The sequence below is a fragment of the Sinocyclocheilus anshuiensis genome, unplaced genomic scaffold (assembly GCF_001515605.1).
Source record: "Sinocyclocheilus anshuiensis isolate Anshui unplaced genomic scaffold, SAMN03320099.WGS_v1.1 scaffold1037, whole genome shotgun sequence".
NCBI lineage: Eukaryota > Metazoa > Chordata > Actinopteri > Cypriniformes > Cyprinidae > Sinocyclocheilus > Sinocyclocheilus anshuiensis.
In genome coordinates this window covers 278,853-296,288 of record NW_015555773.1, presented here as the reverse complement: position 1 = coordinate 296,288, position 17,436 = coordinate 278,853, and the positions used below count along the sequence as shown (strand labels likewise).

Sequence of the window (17,436 nt, the reverse complement as noted above, 5' to 3'; positions counted from 1 at the left end):
AAGGAACACTCCACTATTTTTGAAAATAGGCTCATTTTCCAACTCCCCTAGAGTTAAACAGTTTTCAAATCCATTCAGCGGATCTCCGGGTCTGGCGGTAGCACTTTTAGCTGTAGCTTAGCATAGATCATTGAATCTGATTAGACCGTTGGCATCTCGCTCAAAAATGACCAAAGAGTTTCGATATTTTTCCTATTTAAAACTGGACTCTTCTGTAGTTACATCGTGTACTAAGACCGACGGAAAATGAAAAGTTGCAATTTTTTAGGCTGATATGGCTAGGAACTATACTCTCATTCCGGTGTAATAATCAAAGAACTTTGCTGCCGTACCATGGGTGCAGCAGGTGCAATGATATTACGCAGTGCCTGAAAATAGGCTTATTGGAAGTTACCTAGCTGGGGACTATTTTCAGGCGCTGCGTAATAGATAAGGAAAAATAATAATAAATAGAAAAAATATCGAAACTCTTTGGTCATTTTTGAGCGAGATGCTAAGGGTCTAATCAGATTCAATGATCTATGCTAAGCTGCAGCTAAAAGTGCTACCGCCAGACCCGGAGACCAGCTGAATGGATTTGAAAATGGTAAAACTCATCTGTTTAACTGTAGGGGAGTTGGAAAATGAGCCTATTTTCAAAAATAGTGGCGTGTTCCTTTAAGCACTGCATCAAAGATACCATTTGATGTGCGGTTTCTTATGTGGAATGTTTGGTGTCCTGGTGAGCTCCTCAAATATTTGCAGTCTGAAGAATTGTTAATGATTGCAACAGGTGAGTCATTAATGCAGATTGGGCTATGTGTTGTCCTTTAAGTACATTTGTTTCGCTGGAATTCAAGGCTAGATTGTTGTTATAACACTATCCTCTCCTGCAGAGGGTCCTTGTATGTGTACTCATCATTATCACTGATTAACCCAATAATGGTGTTGTCTTCATGAAATTTGATGATGTGCTCTACTGTGTAGAGATGCAGTGAATGGTTGAATAACGAGTATAATTAGGGCTGAGGCAAAAGGCCTGTGGAGTGCTGGTCTTAATTATTTTTATGGATGAGGTGATGTTTCCCATCTTGACCACCTGGGTTCTGCCTGTTAAAAGTACAGTACCCAGATATATTTACTCATATTCAGGAGTTTTTAAGAGTATCTTGAAGTTGAAAGAATCACATTTCTATGTTGAATGGTATGTTGACTGTAAATTTGCTTATAGTGTTCCTGGGAAACAGGGGACGTTTCCCTCATGACTCCTGCTTTTTCATCTTATTTTTTAAATGTTGTATTGTTTTTGAAATATCATTATTGCAAAAAAGTATTTTATCTTTAACAGGTTGTCATGTTAACAATCAGGCAATAACGATATAGTTTTTGTTTCACAAACATTAAGACCATAAAATTGCTTTATTTTGAGATGGAAATGAAAGTAATGATAACTTAATGCTCAATAATTGAGTTAAATGTTGATAATAATTCTGATAAATTCAGTCTGTTAATTCTGTGAATGATTTATCAGAATGATTCTCTCTGGATGATTCATTTAAAGAACTGGCTCATGAGAGTTATTTGTTTGTGAATCAGATTACACCAGTAGTGCTGTATGTATTTGCATTCATTTTACAAGAACAATTACATGTAAATAGAAAGACAGGTTTTCTTGCTATTACTTTGTACCACACCACACAGTCTTTTAACATGCAGTCTCATCACATCGTTCAAACTGATTTTTGCTTTTGTTGTCCCTCTAGACTTCTAAGCGTACTTTATTTTTTTGCTATTTTATTTTGCCTTTGAAATATGAATTCGTCTAGACCCTGGATTTCTCAACCATCCATTGATAGCCTGGGTTAGAGGGGGTACCTCCAAACTTCCTCCAACACATAATAGTCATGACGTTTTGGTTTAGATTTTCAAGACAAGCCATATTTATATGCAATAAGTCATTAATTTGATAGGTTTACAGATATGCCCCCTTCTGTAACATTTGGACTTTATTAAGTGGCAGTCCATTACAGACCTACAATTCATGTTAAACAGGAAAACATTATGTAGTATGGCGAGGTGAAGCACTCAGGTAAATTATGATTATGAGGTTAAATGACTCCAATAGTATAAGCAGTCTGGACAAGCAAGGCACTCTATCACTTGGTAATGTAATTCCAAGCTTCATTAAGACTTTGACGTTTATCATTTTTCATCAGAGGCACCTGTCAATGAATAATTAAGCTGCGGATGAGAAGAGTAAAATCTTTAGTAAGAGTAGAGCAGGAGACCACTGCGTCATGCAAGGTTTGGTTTCCGTTTGCTTTGTGTAGCTCAGATTTAATGTAAAATAGCAATCAATGGCCTTCAAATAACAGCCAACACATCTGTGATTGAAACTATGGCATCCTTCTAGCACATACCTTAAATGTTTAATAATGTTTCATGAATGCTTTAATAACATATTACAAGTGCTAAGCCTCTGCAAATAATCTTCTTGGTCAAGTATTCATTGATAAAGAATTTAAGTCATCCAAGTTATGCAGTACATTGTCATATCCCCATCACGTGTGTCTTAATATATTAGATGAAATATTACGGTCACTGTTTTTTTTTTAAACATTTTTGTTTAAAAAAATAATTATGTGAATTAAAAAAAAATAACTTGTAGTCCTATGCCATTCTATTATGAAAAACAGGCAATTTATTAAGAAATATTCAGGGTGTTTAATACTTTTTTTGTTAATTCAAACAAATATTCAAAATGTAAACAACACACATTTGTTTTGCCAATCTTGTTTTAATTGGTATTCATTTCTTTTTTTTTCCTGTCCTCAACTTCACTTTTTATCATACTAAGCCTTTTTAATAGCCCTAGAACTATTTATAGACAAACATATCTATTTATTTATTTATTTTACAATGCTTACTACATGAATGACTCAAGTGAAGTCCAAATAATTTTCAGAAAGACCATAATTCAGACATTAGCAAAAAGGGAAGTAAGAAGAGGAGAAAGAGACAGGGAAGTAGGAAGAAAATTGCATGTGATAGAGAGAAAAGAGCTGAAGAGAGCTGCGATATCTTTGTGTGTTCGGACATCATACCGGGTGTCACATTTAATTTGGGCTCAAGCCAGAGACACAGCATCTCCCACAGTCAGGAGAAACAATGCACATTTTAGCCCATAAACAATCAGTAAACAAGCACTAATGGGGTTTTTACTGTTATGGCCAAGAAATTAAAAATGCAAGAGGATCAATTGCGGACATTCTAGCTGCCATAATTACTTTCCTTTGAGTGCTTCCAGAAATCTGGGAGGTCTGTGGATTGATTCTTAGCTAATGGTATATTCTGTGAGGGAACTAAAATATGTCTCTCTTAGAGTCTGTGAGGCTTATTACCTTCTTGCCGTTTATGTTTGCCTGTGTGCTTGCTTTTGTGCTCCTTGAAAATTTGTGCTTGTATAAAGATGTTTTGCTTCTGTAGTTGGCTTGCAAAAATGAAATTCTGTAAGCGTAGCTCAAAGATGCGAAACGTGGCAGGAAATGCATGTACTCTGACACGGTGTGTGGTGTTGCTGATGTTATCAGATACAAGGCAAAGTCCCATTAAAATAATAATAAAATGCATGTATTCAGGTTTAAATTGCAGAATGAGAGTTTCATTTATTCTAATTTGTTCTCAGCAAGACCTCAGTAAGAAGCATCCTTTTGACAGCACAAGAAAAACTGTAATGTTAATCAATATTCAGCATTGAGTATAAGGAGAGTGCTTTCAATATACTGTTCAGCCCTCTGATCTTAGGGCTTTGGAAATTGGGCTTTTATGTCATTTATGGCTCAATTTTGGTTTTGGCTCACCCAGCTGTTGTTAAGCTCAGCATATCCGAGTTTTGCAATTGTTTTACCCAATTTAAACCAGTGAAATGCTGATGCACCTTTTCATCAATGCCACTCAGTTTTTGAAGTTTAAGAGCTTTTTTCAAGAGGACTTCACAATTCCTTTCTACTAACAAAGCACAGGTTCAGCCACATTTAACCGTCTCCTTTACACATCCTCTTGCATTTGCAGAAGCCAATGCTGCAAAAAGTGACATCTTCTCAGTTCAGATGTCTCTATCATAATTTTTCCCTATAGACCTGTTTAGAGGGAGCCCCAGTGTGCTACACTTTGACCTCTGCTACTCTTATCACGTAACTCTAATTGCGCTCATAAGAGTTTCCAGAATGTGTCATAATCGTTTTGTTTAGCAGATAGATGGTCAGTAATAGGAGAGGCAGTGCTGTTATGAGAGGACCTGTCAGCGGGACTTGATAATGCCACTGAGAGAGGAGAGGTTAAAGACACTGCTTCCTCATTAATATTTAATCTCTTGTCTGTGTGGCGGATCCACTTCGCCGCTCCCACTCATCACACCATAATTGCTTTACATTTAATTTGGCTCTGGAGAACGGTTTGAAGCTGAGTAAATTGTACTTAATGTTAGTGTGGAGACTTTAGACACTTTCTTTTAAAGTGAGAAGTGAATTGGAGAGCGACAGTTGAAGCCTAGCTAATAAAGGGTTACGGTTTAGACGTTGATGCATGAATGTGATGGCAGACACTTACTCCTGCCTGAATATTTAATGAGATATCTTATTTAAAACTTTACTATTCATTGTGTAATATACAAGCTTTTGAGAGACTGGTCATTGTTCACTAATAATTAATTACATACAAGTACTAACATGCACAGAAAAGTTTCTATATTTAGGAAAGTTTACACATCAGTTATCCTATTCTAATGTTGATGCATGTAATGTTGATTACTCTAAATGAGGAAGTCCTTGTCTAGAGTTACACACCCAAGCCATCTCCATATAAAGGTTTTTCCTACAAGCTCTACTGTACAGACATCTTTGTAAACATGTCCTTTTTAATTCTTTACCTATGTTTTTCTATTTTTTAAGACTTAGGGCGACTTTTGTTGTATGGTTTCTGTTATTTCTAAACTCGTAATAAATTTATTAATGAATCATTATTGCACACAGGTTTCCTTCACAAATTCGGGTACATGCACGGTTAGTGAATGAGCTTTCAGTGTTATCTCTTTTTGTGAGGATTTCCATGTTTGCGATCATGTTGTGCTCCATATGTGTGAATTACTTGAAATTGATTTATCTCTCCCTTAGATGACACATACAAATGTTTCTGGAGCAGAAAAGAAAATGGCTTCTCAGTGGACTCGAGCAAACAGTGCAGAGAAGAAGGTGCCCCACACTCGCATTGAGGATGAATCCGACATACAGGTAGAGTCCTTATTGATCTACACGCAGTGCTTGCCTATTTCCACATGCACATTCCCAAACCAGTTTTCCCTCAAATTTTTGTTCTTGTTGCACAGAAGACATTATTTTGTAGCCATCAGAAGTCTGTGGCTTCAGATTAGTGGCAAAAGGCCATTTGGATCTTACACCAGAGCCATGGCCTTGCTCGCCCCAACGTGACCTCCCTCCAATCTGGTAGCGCCCTCGTCAGGCCTGGAGGGAAATTACACCTCTTTATGCTTTTGATTGCCCTCGCCCTCTCCAGAGGTTTCTGACTGCTGTCTTTGCCAAATCCGCAGCAGGCAGTGCTCAGCCTTGCATGCGCAGAGATAATGATCAAGTTAATTAGACCTGAGATTGAATGAACTGCGGCAGCAACTTAATCATTTGTAACTTGATTAGAAATACTATATTCTCCCAAACTCCAGAGACTGGTAAACTTGAAAATTAAGTTCCACTTTAAGGATTCAGGTCTCAACTTAATGGAGTATAGAGAAGCTGGAAAACAAACCCACCCTCATTCTGTCCCCATTAGTCTGAGCTGGAGCGTTGTTTACTGTCACTATAGGAGGAGTGTGTGTGTAATACTTCACATAATGTGGCCTCTTTATTTGGATACCCAGAAAATCTATTCCTTTGGGAGGAAATTAGGTCAAGGCAACTTTGGCGTCGTCTGCGAAGCCACTCACATTGAGACGCAGAGGAAGTGGGCAATTAAGAAGGTGAACAAAGAGAAGGTAAGTGTTTGGTCATCATGTTTCACCTGTTGACAGAGGTGATTGATGGAGAGCCGCTCCCATGGTTGTCAAGGATGGGTTAAGTGTCACAAATGCTTTGTATCCATGCAGGCAGGCACTTCTGGTGTAAAACATCTGGAAAGAGAAGTGAGCATCATGAAACAAGTGAAACATGAACATATTATACATCTGGAGGAAGTCTTTGAAACACCAAAGGTGAGAGCAAAAACATCTATTCTGTTTCACACTCCTCTTTCCTTTAAAGCTCACTCAGCTGTGCTATTGTGAACTCTGGATTGTGTTTGACAGCGGTTTCTCGTTTGATGTCAGAAATGAGAAATGTACATACAGTATGTGTGCTTGTGTGCCATTCTCCAGAGGATGTACCTCGTGACTGAGCTTTGTGAAGGAGGTGATCTAAAGGATCTCCTGCAGAAGAACAAGCACTTCACTGAGGAGGAGACCAGACACATCATCAAAAGCTTATCTGAAGCTATTGTTTATCTGCATAAAAAAGGTGACGCACACAAAACACAAACACCCCCAAAAAATTGCTCACATCTTTAAGTCACATGCAACGGCCTGGACTTCTTTGTTCCCCTCATATCCGATAATCGCTCTGATGATTGCATCCACATTAAGTTTCTCTGTCATTACTGAGAATCTGGCTTGTTTAATAATGAGATAATAATGAACAACTGTCAGACAAAATATCAGCCCATTTTAATTGAGTCTGAGGGGTTTATTTGAAAATGCTTGGCGTTTTTTCTCTTTCTCTCTCCTTCTCGTGAAATCTGCAGTTAGAGGTAATTTAGGATGTTGCTTGGCAATGAGACACCATTACATGGGGCTAATGAGTCATTAACAACGAGCAGGGGAGGAATACTGATTAATAGGTGTGTTTTTCAACAGTCCCCGAGTGCTGCTGTGTCTCACGTCTAGAGAAGCTAATGATGCCACTTGCAATGTGTATATAGAACTCGAGTGTTTTATGAGATTGCAGTATATTAGCCTCACACGCTGATTATAATTTGATTATTTTCACATTTCTATTTAAGTGCGTACAGTTACCATGTGAAGCAGTAATGAAGAATCATGATGTGTAGATTGAAAGTGGTAAGAAGAGGTGGGCTCTCTTCTTATACTCTATGCTAGGTTCATATGAGAACTGACAATAAAGAGTTCCAATTTAAAAGGAACAGAGCAAAAAAAGTTCACCAGAATTGGTCATTAAAGCATATTTAAAACTATTACCATTGCAGTGCCTTGCATCTTTGCCATGCTCTCCTCTCTATGAATAATACGAGCCCATCTCTCCCTTGCTCTGTTTCTTCATTCTCTCTCTCAGACATCGTTCATCGTGACCTCAAACTGGAAAACATTCTTGTGAAGAGTTGTCACCAAGGCAACGATAACGATACGGTCAATATCAAGGTGAGAGAGACGGTAAAAACTTCTTGCGCAGGCATGTGGTATGGCATTCAAATGCGGCGGGACCTCTGGACATTCTCGTCTGTTGTTTAGTTCTCCCACCATCCTCCTTGCCCAAACCTTTTAACTGCTTTTTAAATACTGTCTTATTACACCAGACCTCCTGCCTAACTCCTTTCATATCACATTCTCAAAGAAAATGAATCACAAGTGGCTTTTCTGAGACAAATTACCAGCCGGGGCACAGCGTGGAGCAGAATAGAGCGTTGACGGGAGCCGACTGAAGCCGCTACCTGGAGCGGAGGGTTGAATCAGGGCAGCGCTGTGTTATAAATCAGAGTAGAACAGGGGCCCAAAGACAGCGCTGTCCTGGCACTGTATTAAAAGCTTTTATCTGGCAGAAGGTGGTCATCTCTCCTGGATATTAATCATGCCCGCCCCTGACGCACCAATGAAATGATATACACTCCTTGTATATATTATTCATACAGCTCAGGAGCGCATAGTCAGTGCGAGTGGGTGTACCGGCTGCTCTGTGGAAGTCTGTTTGGGCTGTAAATAGTTTAATTGAGATCTAGAAGTGAAAGCGAGACAGATCCAGTGATCCAGTGCAGCATGTCTGTATTTCATTATATTCAACAATCAGAATCTAATGATGAAAAACAGTAGGAGAAGGAAACGTTTGAGTGTGTCCTGTACTGTATGTGCTTATGTTAAACATTGTTTGATTTTGAATAACATATCAAAGGCCTGTCCTATCTCATCTCAGGTCACAGATTTCGGACTCTCTGTGCAGAAGGGCGGTGTAGGCAGTGAAAACCTGCTGCAGGCCACCTGCGGGACGCCTATCTACATGGGTAATTCATATATTCAAATGCATACATTCACGTTCCATTTACTTGTGATTTGATGAATTACTGTGTTCATTAATTGAATGAAGCGCTGATTAAAATGAGCAGTAAAGAGGAGATGACCTAATTTAAGTGATGTGAAGCTGATAACATTCGAGAAGGAGTAGAGGCTGAAAGCTGTCAACGGCGTCACGCATCAGATATCACACATTACACCAGCCTCAAACATCTTTCATTATTGACACATGGACTTGCCCTTTCAGCGCCTGAGGTGGTTAATGGTCACCAGTACAGCCAACAGTGTGATTTGTGGAGCATTGGCGTCATCATGTACATGCTGTAAGAAGATCTCTCATGTTGTTTTCCATCTCATGCCCACACACAGACTCACATTGCTGACTTAAACTTTGTGTGTATACTTGTGTTGTGTTTGTTATACTTTTTCAGACTGTGTGGAGAGCCTCCTTTCATTTCCAGCTCTAAGGAAAGGCTTTCTGAGATGATTATGAAAGGAGAGCTCATTTTCTCTGGCCCTGTGTGGCACACCATTAGTGATGCAGGTTAGAACTGCCTCTGTTACCCACACCGCTCCATTACGATTGCAGTTAAGCCAGTGTGGTAACTATTTTATGTTTTGTCTTACAGCCAAAAATGTAATACGGTGTTTGTTGAATGTTGACCCAGCTCACCGCATCACAGCCAATGAGCTGCTAGATAACCCTTGGATTTCGGTAAGAGAACTCAATTACTCTCTTCCCTTTTAAAATGAGGTCATGAATATTATAGATTGGGAAAACAGCTAATTAGCACTCTTCAATTTGATGGATGACTAAATGTGGAACCTGGCAGAAAGAAAGACCTGAAAGAAAGAAAATCTGTGTTCAAAGGGGGACACCTCCACCACTGTTACACGTACAAACGTCTTAGAGATGATGCGTCAGTTCCGGAACGCTCCAGAGGATGAAGAGAGTGTGGAGATGAGTGAGGGACTGCAAAACCTCTCTCTCACTTCCTCTCAGGACAAAGGGTCAGGGCCGAGAACATCTCAAGAGCTCTCAGTAACCCCAGCACCTCCTGAGGACGTCATAGACAGTAGCAGCAAACCCTCCACCCCAAACAAGAAGGTAAAAAAGTATTGCAATACAGTTCATTCAAATACAAAAGTGAAGCATTTCTGCTTGATCATGCATTAAGAAAAGCATTCTGTTGCTCATTGTATTATGAAAGACCAAATGTCAGACCAAAACTTTCAAGAGCAGTCTGGAAGAATCTCAATCCTTCATCATGGCCATAGGAATGGAAGTCTTGTTTTTAGTTATAAAAATGATAAATGCTGTGATGCAAATCATTTTCTCATCATTTAATGTGTATATCACTGCACCCATAAAGAATTCTGTTATTGTTTACTTGTTAGAGACAATACAGTATCTAGTTAAAGGGGTCCTATTATGCTTTTTCACTTTTTCAACTTTAGTTAGTCTGTAATGTTGCTGTTTGAGCATAAAAAAGATCTGCAAAGTTACAAATCTCAAAACAATGAACGACTCGTTTGGACTACAACGCATATTTTCCGGGATTTGTGATATCACAAATATCGACAAATTGGACGAGACCTGGTTGAGCTGCACTAGAGAAGGCAACGAGTGTTAGCACTATGTCAGAGACGCACTAGCTTTCCCAAGGCAGACAAACTTAGTGGTTACAATCATCCGGGTTTAAATCGCGCTCAAATTGATTTGATTTTGACGCAATATTTACACTGAAGCTGGCGGGCGGCAATGGTAAGGGCATGACATTTCCCGACCATGCGCGTTCATGCCAGATTGGGGAGAGAGGTGTTGTAATAATGTAAAATATGTGAAAAATAATGTGTTTTTCGAACAGCCTAGTATGAGAGTATGTTCTAGTACACCCCCAAAACAAAATCAAGACTTTGTAAAAGAGCATAATAGGACCCCTTTAAAGGATGCCACTTAAAGAACTTAATAAAATGTATATTTAATGAATGTTTGTGTCCTTACATTTACATTTATGCATTTAGCTGATGCTAAATATCCAAAGCAGCTTACAAAAGAGGAACATAAGCTTTCTAGTATTTAGCCATGAACAGTATTCATAGTATGCAATGCCAGGTTTATTAGAAAGCTACATTAGGAAAAAAGGCAGAGCATATGTGAAATGCAGAGAAGAAAATTAGTTTAAAAAAAAATAAAAAATCCTTACTAGCTTTATTATGTGGTGGGCATTTTAGAAAAGCAATAAGCACTAAAGCAATACAACTATATTGTGAAAATAATCACAGCTAATATATAATATTTGTCTAACAACATAATTTAGTGGAGACTATTCACAAGACAACAGTTTTTAGTTCAGTTTTTAGCCTGAATTGAGGTAAAGAAACAAAGCTTATGGTGTTAATTTTGTCAGATTTTCTTGTGAGTTGACGTGTTATTTTATTGTAAACATAGCAAACAGTAGGCAAGCAGTTTTGTGGAGTTTGATAGATGCAGATCAGAGCTGCAATTGAATGATCAGAAATTGTAATATTGCTGACATATGCACTGACTTGCACGAAAGGCTTTGAAGGTCTCTCAAACCCTCTGGGTTTTTCATGTGTTATATATTTCATTCCTATAGCCTCTGAAGAAAAAACTATCAGCCTCATCCTCTAACGGTGTTAAGAAGAGTGCGTCTGCTGCAAAGGCCTGCAGCACTTTGAATACATCCGCTGCACAGGTCAGTCATTCACTTCACTGAGCTTTGCACTTCATTTTCTAAAACATTTGTGCTTATTCAAAAGGAGATATTTTGTCTCCTAAAAGGTATGTGAAAGAAATCCTTGCTATTTCAAAGCTAACCTCTATGATTGGATTAAAAAAAAAACCTGCCTGTTCTCTGAACAGCCACTAGATGGTGCCAAGATAACCCTTCTCCAGCAGCTGTCATACAGCATGCAGCACTGCCCAGTAGTGTGGTGTGTTGCGCTTTTGTGAGATGAATGAGAGTGTCTTATCTCCGCAGTCCCACACAGGTTACAAACCCCCTGCTCAGCCAAGCACAAAAAGCTACAGCAAGGCCTCCTCCATCTCGGGATCCTGTCTCAAACCATCATCAACAGAAGCAGCCTCTGCAGCATCCAACTCAAGTAGGCGCGAAAGCTTGTCCCCACGTCCCTACACCACTTCCATCCACCGTTCCACCAATCCAGGCTTTGGCTTCCAGGCTAAAAAACACAGCTAGACCTCGGCGGTGAGACTGCTCGAGTAGTTGCGTTCAGTGCCAAAGGTGAGGAATTCAAGGGGGCTGCTGCTGCATGGTGGGCCCGCTGGATACACAAATGACAGCCAGAACAGTTTTACAGTGAAGCAGAAGTAAAACTGTACTTCCTCCAATGTGAATGTGCTTTTAGTCTCCTTAGTAGGATGGATCTTAATAGTCACTTTTTATGAAGTACACAGAGGCCCCCTCTTTTGAGGATGAGCTACTAGATTTTTTGGGGGTTGGTTGCTGCTTTATTTTTATGGACCTGGAACAGATGAAGTCATCACGCCTATTCATGGCATCTAACATAAGGCACATAAGTCATCCTTGCACATTGAAATGCTATTCTCTAGAGAATAAAGGAAGTTCATATGTTTCATCATGAAGGACTGTGAAGAATGTATTGACTATAACAGGGTTTAATAGCTTTTGCTCTGTGTTTTGCAATAATAAATAGGCAATAACAGAGTAATTTGATGCAATATTCAAACACAACATAGTATTCACCATTTTCGACTAAATCAAATGCCACAATAGTACGTGTAAAAACTGTCTATTCATTTTACGAACATCTGCTGTTTCCTCTGCAGTTGTGCTAATCACACCGGTCATCTTTTGCCAAATCACATCAGGTAGCTGTTGTATATGAATAGTTCTTACTTGTTATCCATTAAAAAGAAGCCATCCAACAGCATTTCATCTTGACTTTCAGTGACTCGTGTACACAATATATGTGACCCATTAATTTCCAATGAATTTTTCCTACTGACGTTCGACGTGCAGAACACTTGCATCACAAATAAATAAGTCAGGGGGCGAGGGAAATTTAATGTTAGCCATATGCTATGACTGTGAGCGGTGGGGTGCCAAGTGGTTAGACACCATGAAGAGAGCAGGATTGGGAGTCAAAGTGCAGGGTCTCTAATCTTGTTGAGAGCAGCAGGGTATACTGTGAGTACTGCAGCACTCCAGCACTGGTCTCTCTGCCGAAGAGAAAATAATCCCTAAGATGGATACAATATTAAAATAGTCAAGCAGAACTCACACAGACTGTATTACAGTCCTCCTATTTGCATGTGGATGTATGCGAGTGTGTATTTGTGTTCATGGGAATTTCAGGGAGAATACTGAAGGCCCCATCCATTTAACCCTTTTAAATGTATTATTACGTGTGCACTCATTTATCTTTTCAATTTTATCCTTTTATAGTGCTAGAAGAAGTGATGGACTGCATTAAATGTACAACTAGGTGCAACAGGGTAAAAACAAGGAAAAGCTTGTTTTATTATGAATGTAGTCCAAAGGGCCTTGTTAGGAATGAGGCCTTGAATGTGTTGTTGTTTTTATAAGGTCAGTACATTATTTGTGCATTAATATGTTTATTTTCATTCAAATATTTTTTTATTAAGCACATTCTTGAAGTGCCATACTTGTGCTAGAAGATTCAACAGAACGTTGCTATGAAACAAAAAATAATGATGCGCTATGGTAGCTGTGTATGTAACAATAGACAATCAGGGATGAGATATTATCTGGAAAACTAATTCTGTAGTTGATACGAAGATAATTTAGATCTTAGTATGGAATCTTTAAGCAATATAACTAATTAGATTGGTCAAACACTGGCTCATTTTACTGTTTGTATCACTCCTCATGTCTGTGGAAATTGAATTTTTTTTATTATTCTTTTGGAACAAAATGGTCATATTGTTTTTGAAATTGGTGTTAGTAAGATGTTTTAAAGTTTTTGAAGTAAATCCCTTATGAAAAGAAACAGTAATTTTGTGAAATATTATTAAAATTTTAAATAACTTTTCTATTTTAGTATATTTTAACATTTATTTTATTCCTGTAATGGTAGGAAACTGAAGCAGAATTTTCAGCATCATTACTTCAGTCTTCACAAGATCCTTCTGAAATCATTCTAATATAATGATTTGGTGCTCAAGAAACATTTCTTAATATCAGTGTTGAAAACAGTTTTACTGCTTAATATTTTTGTGGAAACCAAGGTACACTTTCCTGGATTTTTTTGTAACTCTTTTATAACATTATAAATGTATGTACTGTCACTTTTGATTATATCATGTAAGTTCATATAAAGTAAGTGTTATTTCAGACACAATATGACCAGCATTTTTATTCATATTTGCTCCATCTAAATAAATACATAGTTTCAAAAGAATCCAAAGTAGAATCAGAAATTCTGTGTAGCAATCCCAAAAGGCACGGCACAAACAGTGAAACACTTCAGTTCCAAATATCATCACTCTTGGCTTGTCCAATCAAAGTGGACTGGAACTATCATATAATACAGAACTAAGCTCAGTGATTGTTCAGCCTCAGACTTGTATAACTCTAAACGTTCTGAGCAGAGAGATACCACTGGATGGAGCTGTAGAAAACATGAAGCACTGTCACGCTAGGAACAGAGACAAGTGTTGGATCACAATAGCTCCGTATCGAGTTTCCTGCGTGTCTGGCCGTGGTCACTTTTGATGGATTGAGCCATTAAATAATTATAGTGTATGACAGTGTTTATTACCCGTACACAATGAATCATATCCACAACCCGATCTGAGCGATTGTACTACAACAAGATGGACTTTCGACTACCACTAGCCAAACCGATCCATTGATGGAAAAAAGGGAAGATAACAATGATTTATATGCTTTAAGAAAATCTCAACCCCCTCAAGGCTGGGGAGTGAATTTGCATAAGGCATGTTTGGAGAACCTCATGTACAGCTAATGCCTTGTCAGTAGCAGGGATGGGATTTCAACATATGGCCCTCATTTTCTTGTGCCAGACTTTTAATTCATTATATCAGTGAGGGAGAGAGAGAGACAGAGAGAGAAATCTTCAAATTGAATTGTGCTGGTGGAATGTGACCTGCAGTAAATTACAGGAGTGCATCTGTAGGCCTTGGGGAGAGAGTGAAAGAGAGCAGAAATTTAGTAGATTAAAAAACCGAGAGAAAAACTTGGTTGGAGTTCGGCTGGAGGAATGGCCCTGATATCTTCACATTCCTCTTTGCCAGCACATCCACAATTTCGTTTGTTGTAAAATTGATTTTTTTGGGGAGATCTTTATCCCGCAAACTTTTCTTCCGAAAAGCCAGTGTGCGCGCAGTAGGCAGGGTAGCATGGCAGCTGAGAAAGGGGCGTTTGTTTGGGACAAGCTGTAGAGACACAGAAAATTAGAAAGGCGGCCAGTTGGAACAAGGTGCTTGCCTTCCTCCTCCTCTGCAGTAGTGTAGCCTGACAGATGGGCACCGGGGAGGAGGAGGAGAGGGGGGAATTAAAAATCGGTCGCCTCTTTTAGATCCTGGAGTCAGAAGCACCGAGGGATGCGGAGATGCGGCCCGCTGTGTGACTCCAGGAGTTTGCAGGTGTGCAGGAGGTGCTAATGTCACTTGAGGTTGAGGAATAGAGGGAGAAGGGATTGTAAGTGCCCCCCTCCGGTCTCCCACCCACGCCGGACCCAGCATCTCCTCGTACAGGGAGTCGCAACTCAATAACCTTAATGGTGCTTCTTCTAATTAATCAGCTCAACTGCGGAGACCTGATACCTGCAGTCGAGTTCCTCCTAATGCACAGCATCCTCACCATGTCGCCCATGACATTGTAGTAATGAGCTAATGCGGCTACAATGTCACACCAACGTTGCAGGGACGTTATCGGCGGGAGCTCATCTCACATGCTGATGTCCCTGATCCCCTTCAACGCAAAGCGGAGCCGGTGTGGCGCGTTGGGTGCTGACACAATCGCAGACGCCTTTCTTAAGAGGAGAAACGCTCCGCCTCGAGTAAACATCTGAAACAGATGGCATTTTCAAAGCAAGCTTCATCAATCTTTGTTGACACTATCCCTCGTTTTTTTCCCCCAAACTGCTCTTATTTGGGATATTTGCAATTATAATACATAAGCTCATTTGAATATCAAATTAATTAGCGAACACACTAGAGTAAATGCTTTTTTTATAAGTCCTTGTTAAAAGTGAAAAGTTCTCAACTACGGTCGGATGGCGTGTTAATTTACAGTGATATCTAATCCCACGACATAAAAGATAAAAGGCATTACTATACATATTTTAATGGGGAGGTGGTTGTTTTCCAAGCAATTTTCTGCTACAGTACATTCTTAATTTATTCATATTTAATTTATTGGTCTCTGCATACCCACTCAGCAAAACTAATCAACAGCATGTAACAGGCCTCTTAAAGATACAGCGCTCTTTGGCAGGCGGTGGGACATGAGTGGCCCTCGTCTTCGAGAAGGCGCTCTGAGCGCCGAGGACAGTGCCGAGACGCACGCATGAACTCCCCCAAGGAGACTGTTTGATTCCCACAGACAACCTTTTGATAATTGAAAGCGAGTGAGCGAGAGGAAAAAGGAGTGAGAAATGTGGCCAGCCTTGAATCACCTGAAATATTTCAATTTTGCGGGCGCTGACCATCAGCCCCTGCTGCCAGAATGTCATCCACAGAGGACTGCTCACCTCCCCCTCCTCTTCCTCATCCCTTGTTCCCTCTCCGCAAACTCCTCTGCCCTTGAATCTGATTTGTTTTTTTCCCTCTCTCTCTCACTTGCTGCTTTGGCAATCATTTAACACAGTGTGACTTGAGTTCTTATCACCTGTGTGCACTGTATGCTCCAAATACCTATCGACCCATTGACACAGTGTAAGGAGGAACTTGGGCAACCTTACACATGGAAATGATTTCAATTAATTACCATTTCCCCGGAGAAGGCCGAGTGGCGAGAAGAAGAGCGAGCGAGACAAAAGGTCCGAAGAACGGGAACATTCTTGCGGCGTGATGCGCGCCATGTGTAATGAGCGTTGGAAAGGTCATTTGACACGTTTCTGTTGCTATGAATCAATTTATTTTCGAGCACTTAATTCTTGTTTTGCAGGCATTGTGTGGAGAGGGTGCGCTGACCAGAGTTAAGGGGGGGGGGTAGTTTCGAGGGCACCTGCAGGGTTACTGAAGAGGATGGAGAGGGGCGCTCTAATGAAATCGAGCATCAGACCTTCTATCATAGGAAAATCACTGCTGTCACCCTTATAGTAATTGGGGCATTTAATAGAGGCCTGTGATAAATCCAGCTCGATTACAAGGACTTCTTCAGAGAAAAGCCCAGTCGAAAAGTGTCTTGAGAGGCCATGACAAAGTCATATCCTTGTGGGTGATCAAATAGGTTCTACTTGACCATAAAACACTCATAAAATTATGCCCATAACCTTTTCGAACAGAAAGTTCAAAAGAGAAACTATATTTTATTTGTCAGAGCTCAACAATGAGTTTTTTTTCTGCAGTAGTTACATTTTCAGTTTTTATTTTCTGCAGTGCGTTTTTATATTTGCTAGAATTTTTTTCTTCGTTTGATTGTTAAATTTAGCATCCCATGAGTAACACTGCCGCTGAAAAGCAATACAGGAAACATTTTTGCAACCTGTGGTACACTTGCAGTGTGTAATTTCTGGACATTTTTAAGTTATGCCCATAAACAAACTTGTTAATTCAATTTGAGAACTTATACATAGTGTAACCTGTGTAGTCCGATTTACAAGCAAATTATGCTTTTTAGTTGGTTCTTTTTTTATAAATCAGTTTCAACTGTTGCTTTACACTGGTAAAAATAAATGTTCCAGCAAGGTTTTTTTGTTTTCAATAGAATGCAATAGAAGAACTATTTTAGGTTCCCCAAAGAACCTCTCCAAGAACAGTTCTTAAAAGAACCATTTTTTTTAGTTCAAAGAATATCTCAATAATCAGAAGAACCCTTTTCCACTATAAGGAACATTTCGTGGAATGGAAATGTTGAATGGATGTTAAAGGTTCTTCATGGAACCATTGACGCCAATAA

At 39.4% G+C, this 17,436-nt stretch overlaps 1 protein-coding gene across 3 annotated transcripts in view; it reads left to right on the top strand.

Annotated features, from left to right (window-relative positions):
- Positions 1–12,251, top strand: part of LOC107674434 (serine/threonine-protein kinase 33-like) — a 29,668-nt gene extending 17,417 nt beyond the window's left edge. The window contains exons 3-15 of one of the 3 annotated variants that reach the window (XM_016468406.1): positions 5,151–5,267; positions 5,909–6,022; positions 6,134–6,238; positions 6,401–6,539; positions 7,371–7,456; positions 8,223–8,310; positions 8,568–8,643; positions 8,752–8,864; positions 8,950–9,035; positions 9,192–9,428; positions 10,942–11,040; positions 11,326–11,589; positions 12,156–12,251. In XM_016468406.1, the coding sequence (XP_016323892.1) occupies positions 5,151–5,267; positions 5,909–6,022; positions 6,134–6,238; positions 6,401–6,539; positions 7,371–7,456; positions 8,223–8,310; positions 8,568–8,643; positions 8,752–8,864; positions 8,950–9,035; positions 9,192–9,428; positions 10,942–11,040; positions 11,326–11,544 (1,479 nt within the window). In that variant the 3' untranslated portion in view covers positions 11,545–11,589; positions 12,156–12,251. Of the gene's footprint in view, positions 1–5,150; positions 5,268–5,908; positions 6,023–6,133; positions 6,239–6,400; positions 6,540–7,370; positions 7,457–8,222; positions 8,311–8,567; positions 8,644–8,751; positions 8,865–8,949; positions 9,036–9,191; positions 9,429–10,941; positions 11,041–11,325 lie in introns of those variants that run through there. The other 2 variants (XM_016468405.1, XM_016468407.1) reach the window with 2 other exon arrangements.
- The last annotated feature ends 5,185 nt before the right edge of the window (positions 12,252–17,436 follow it).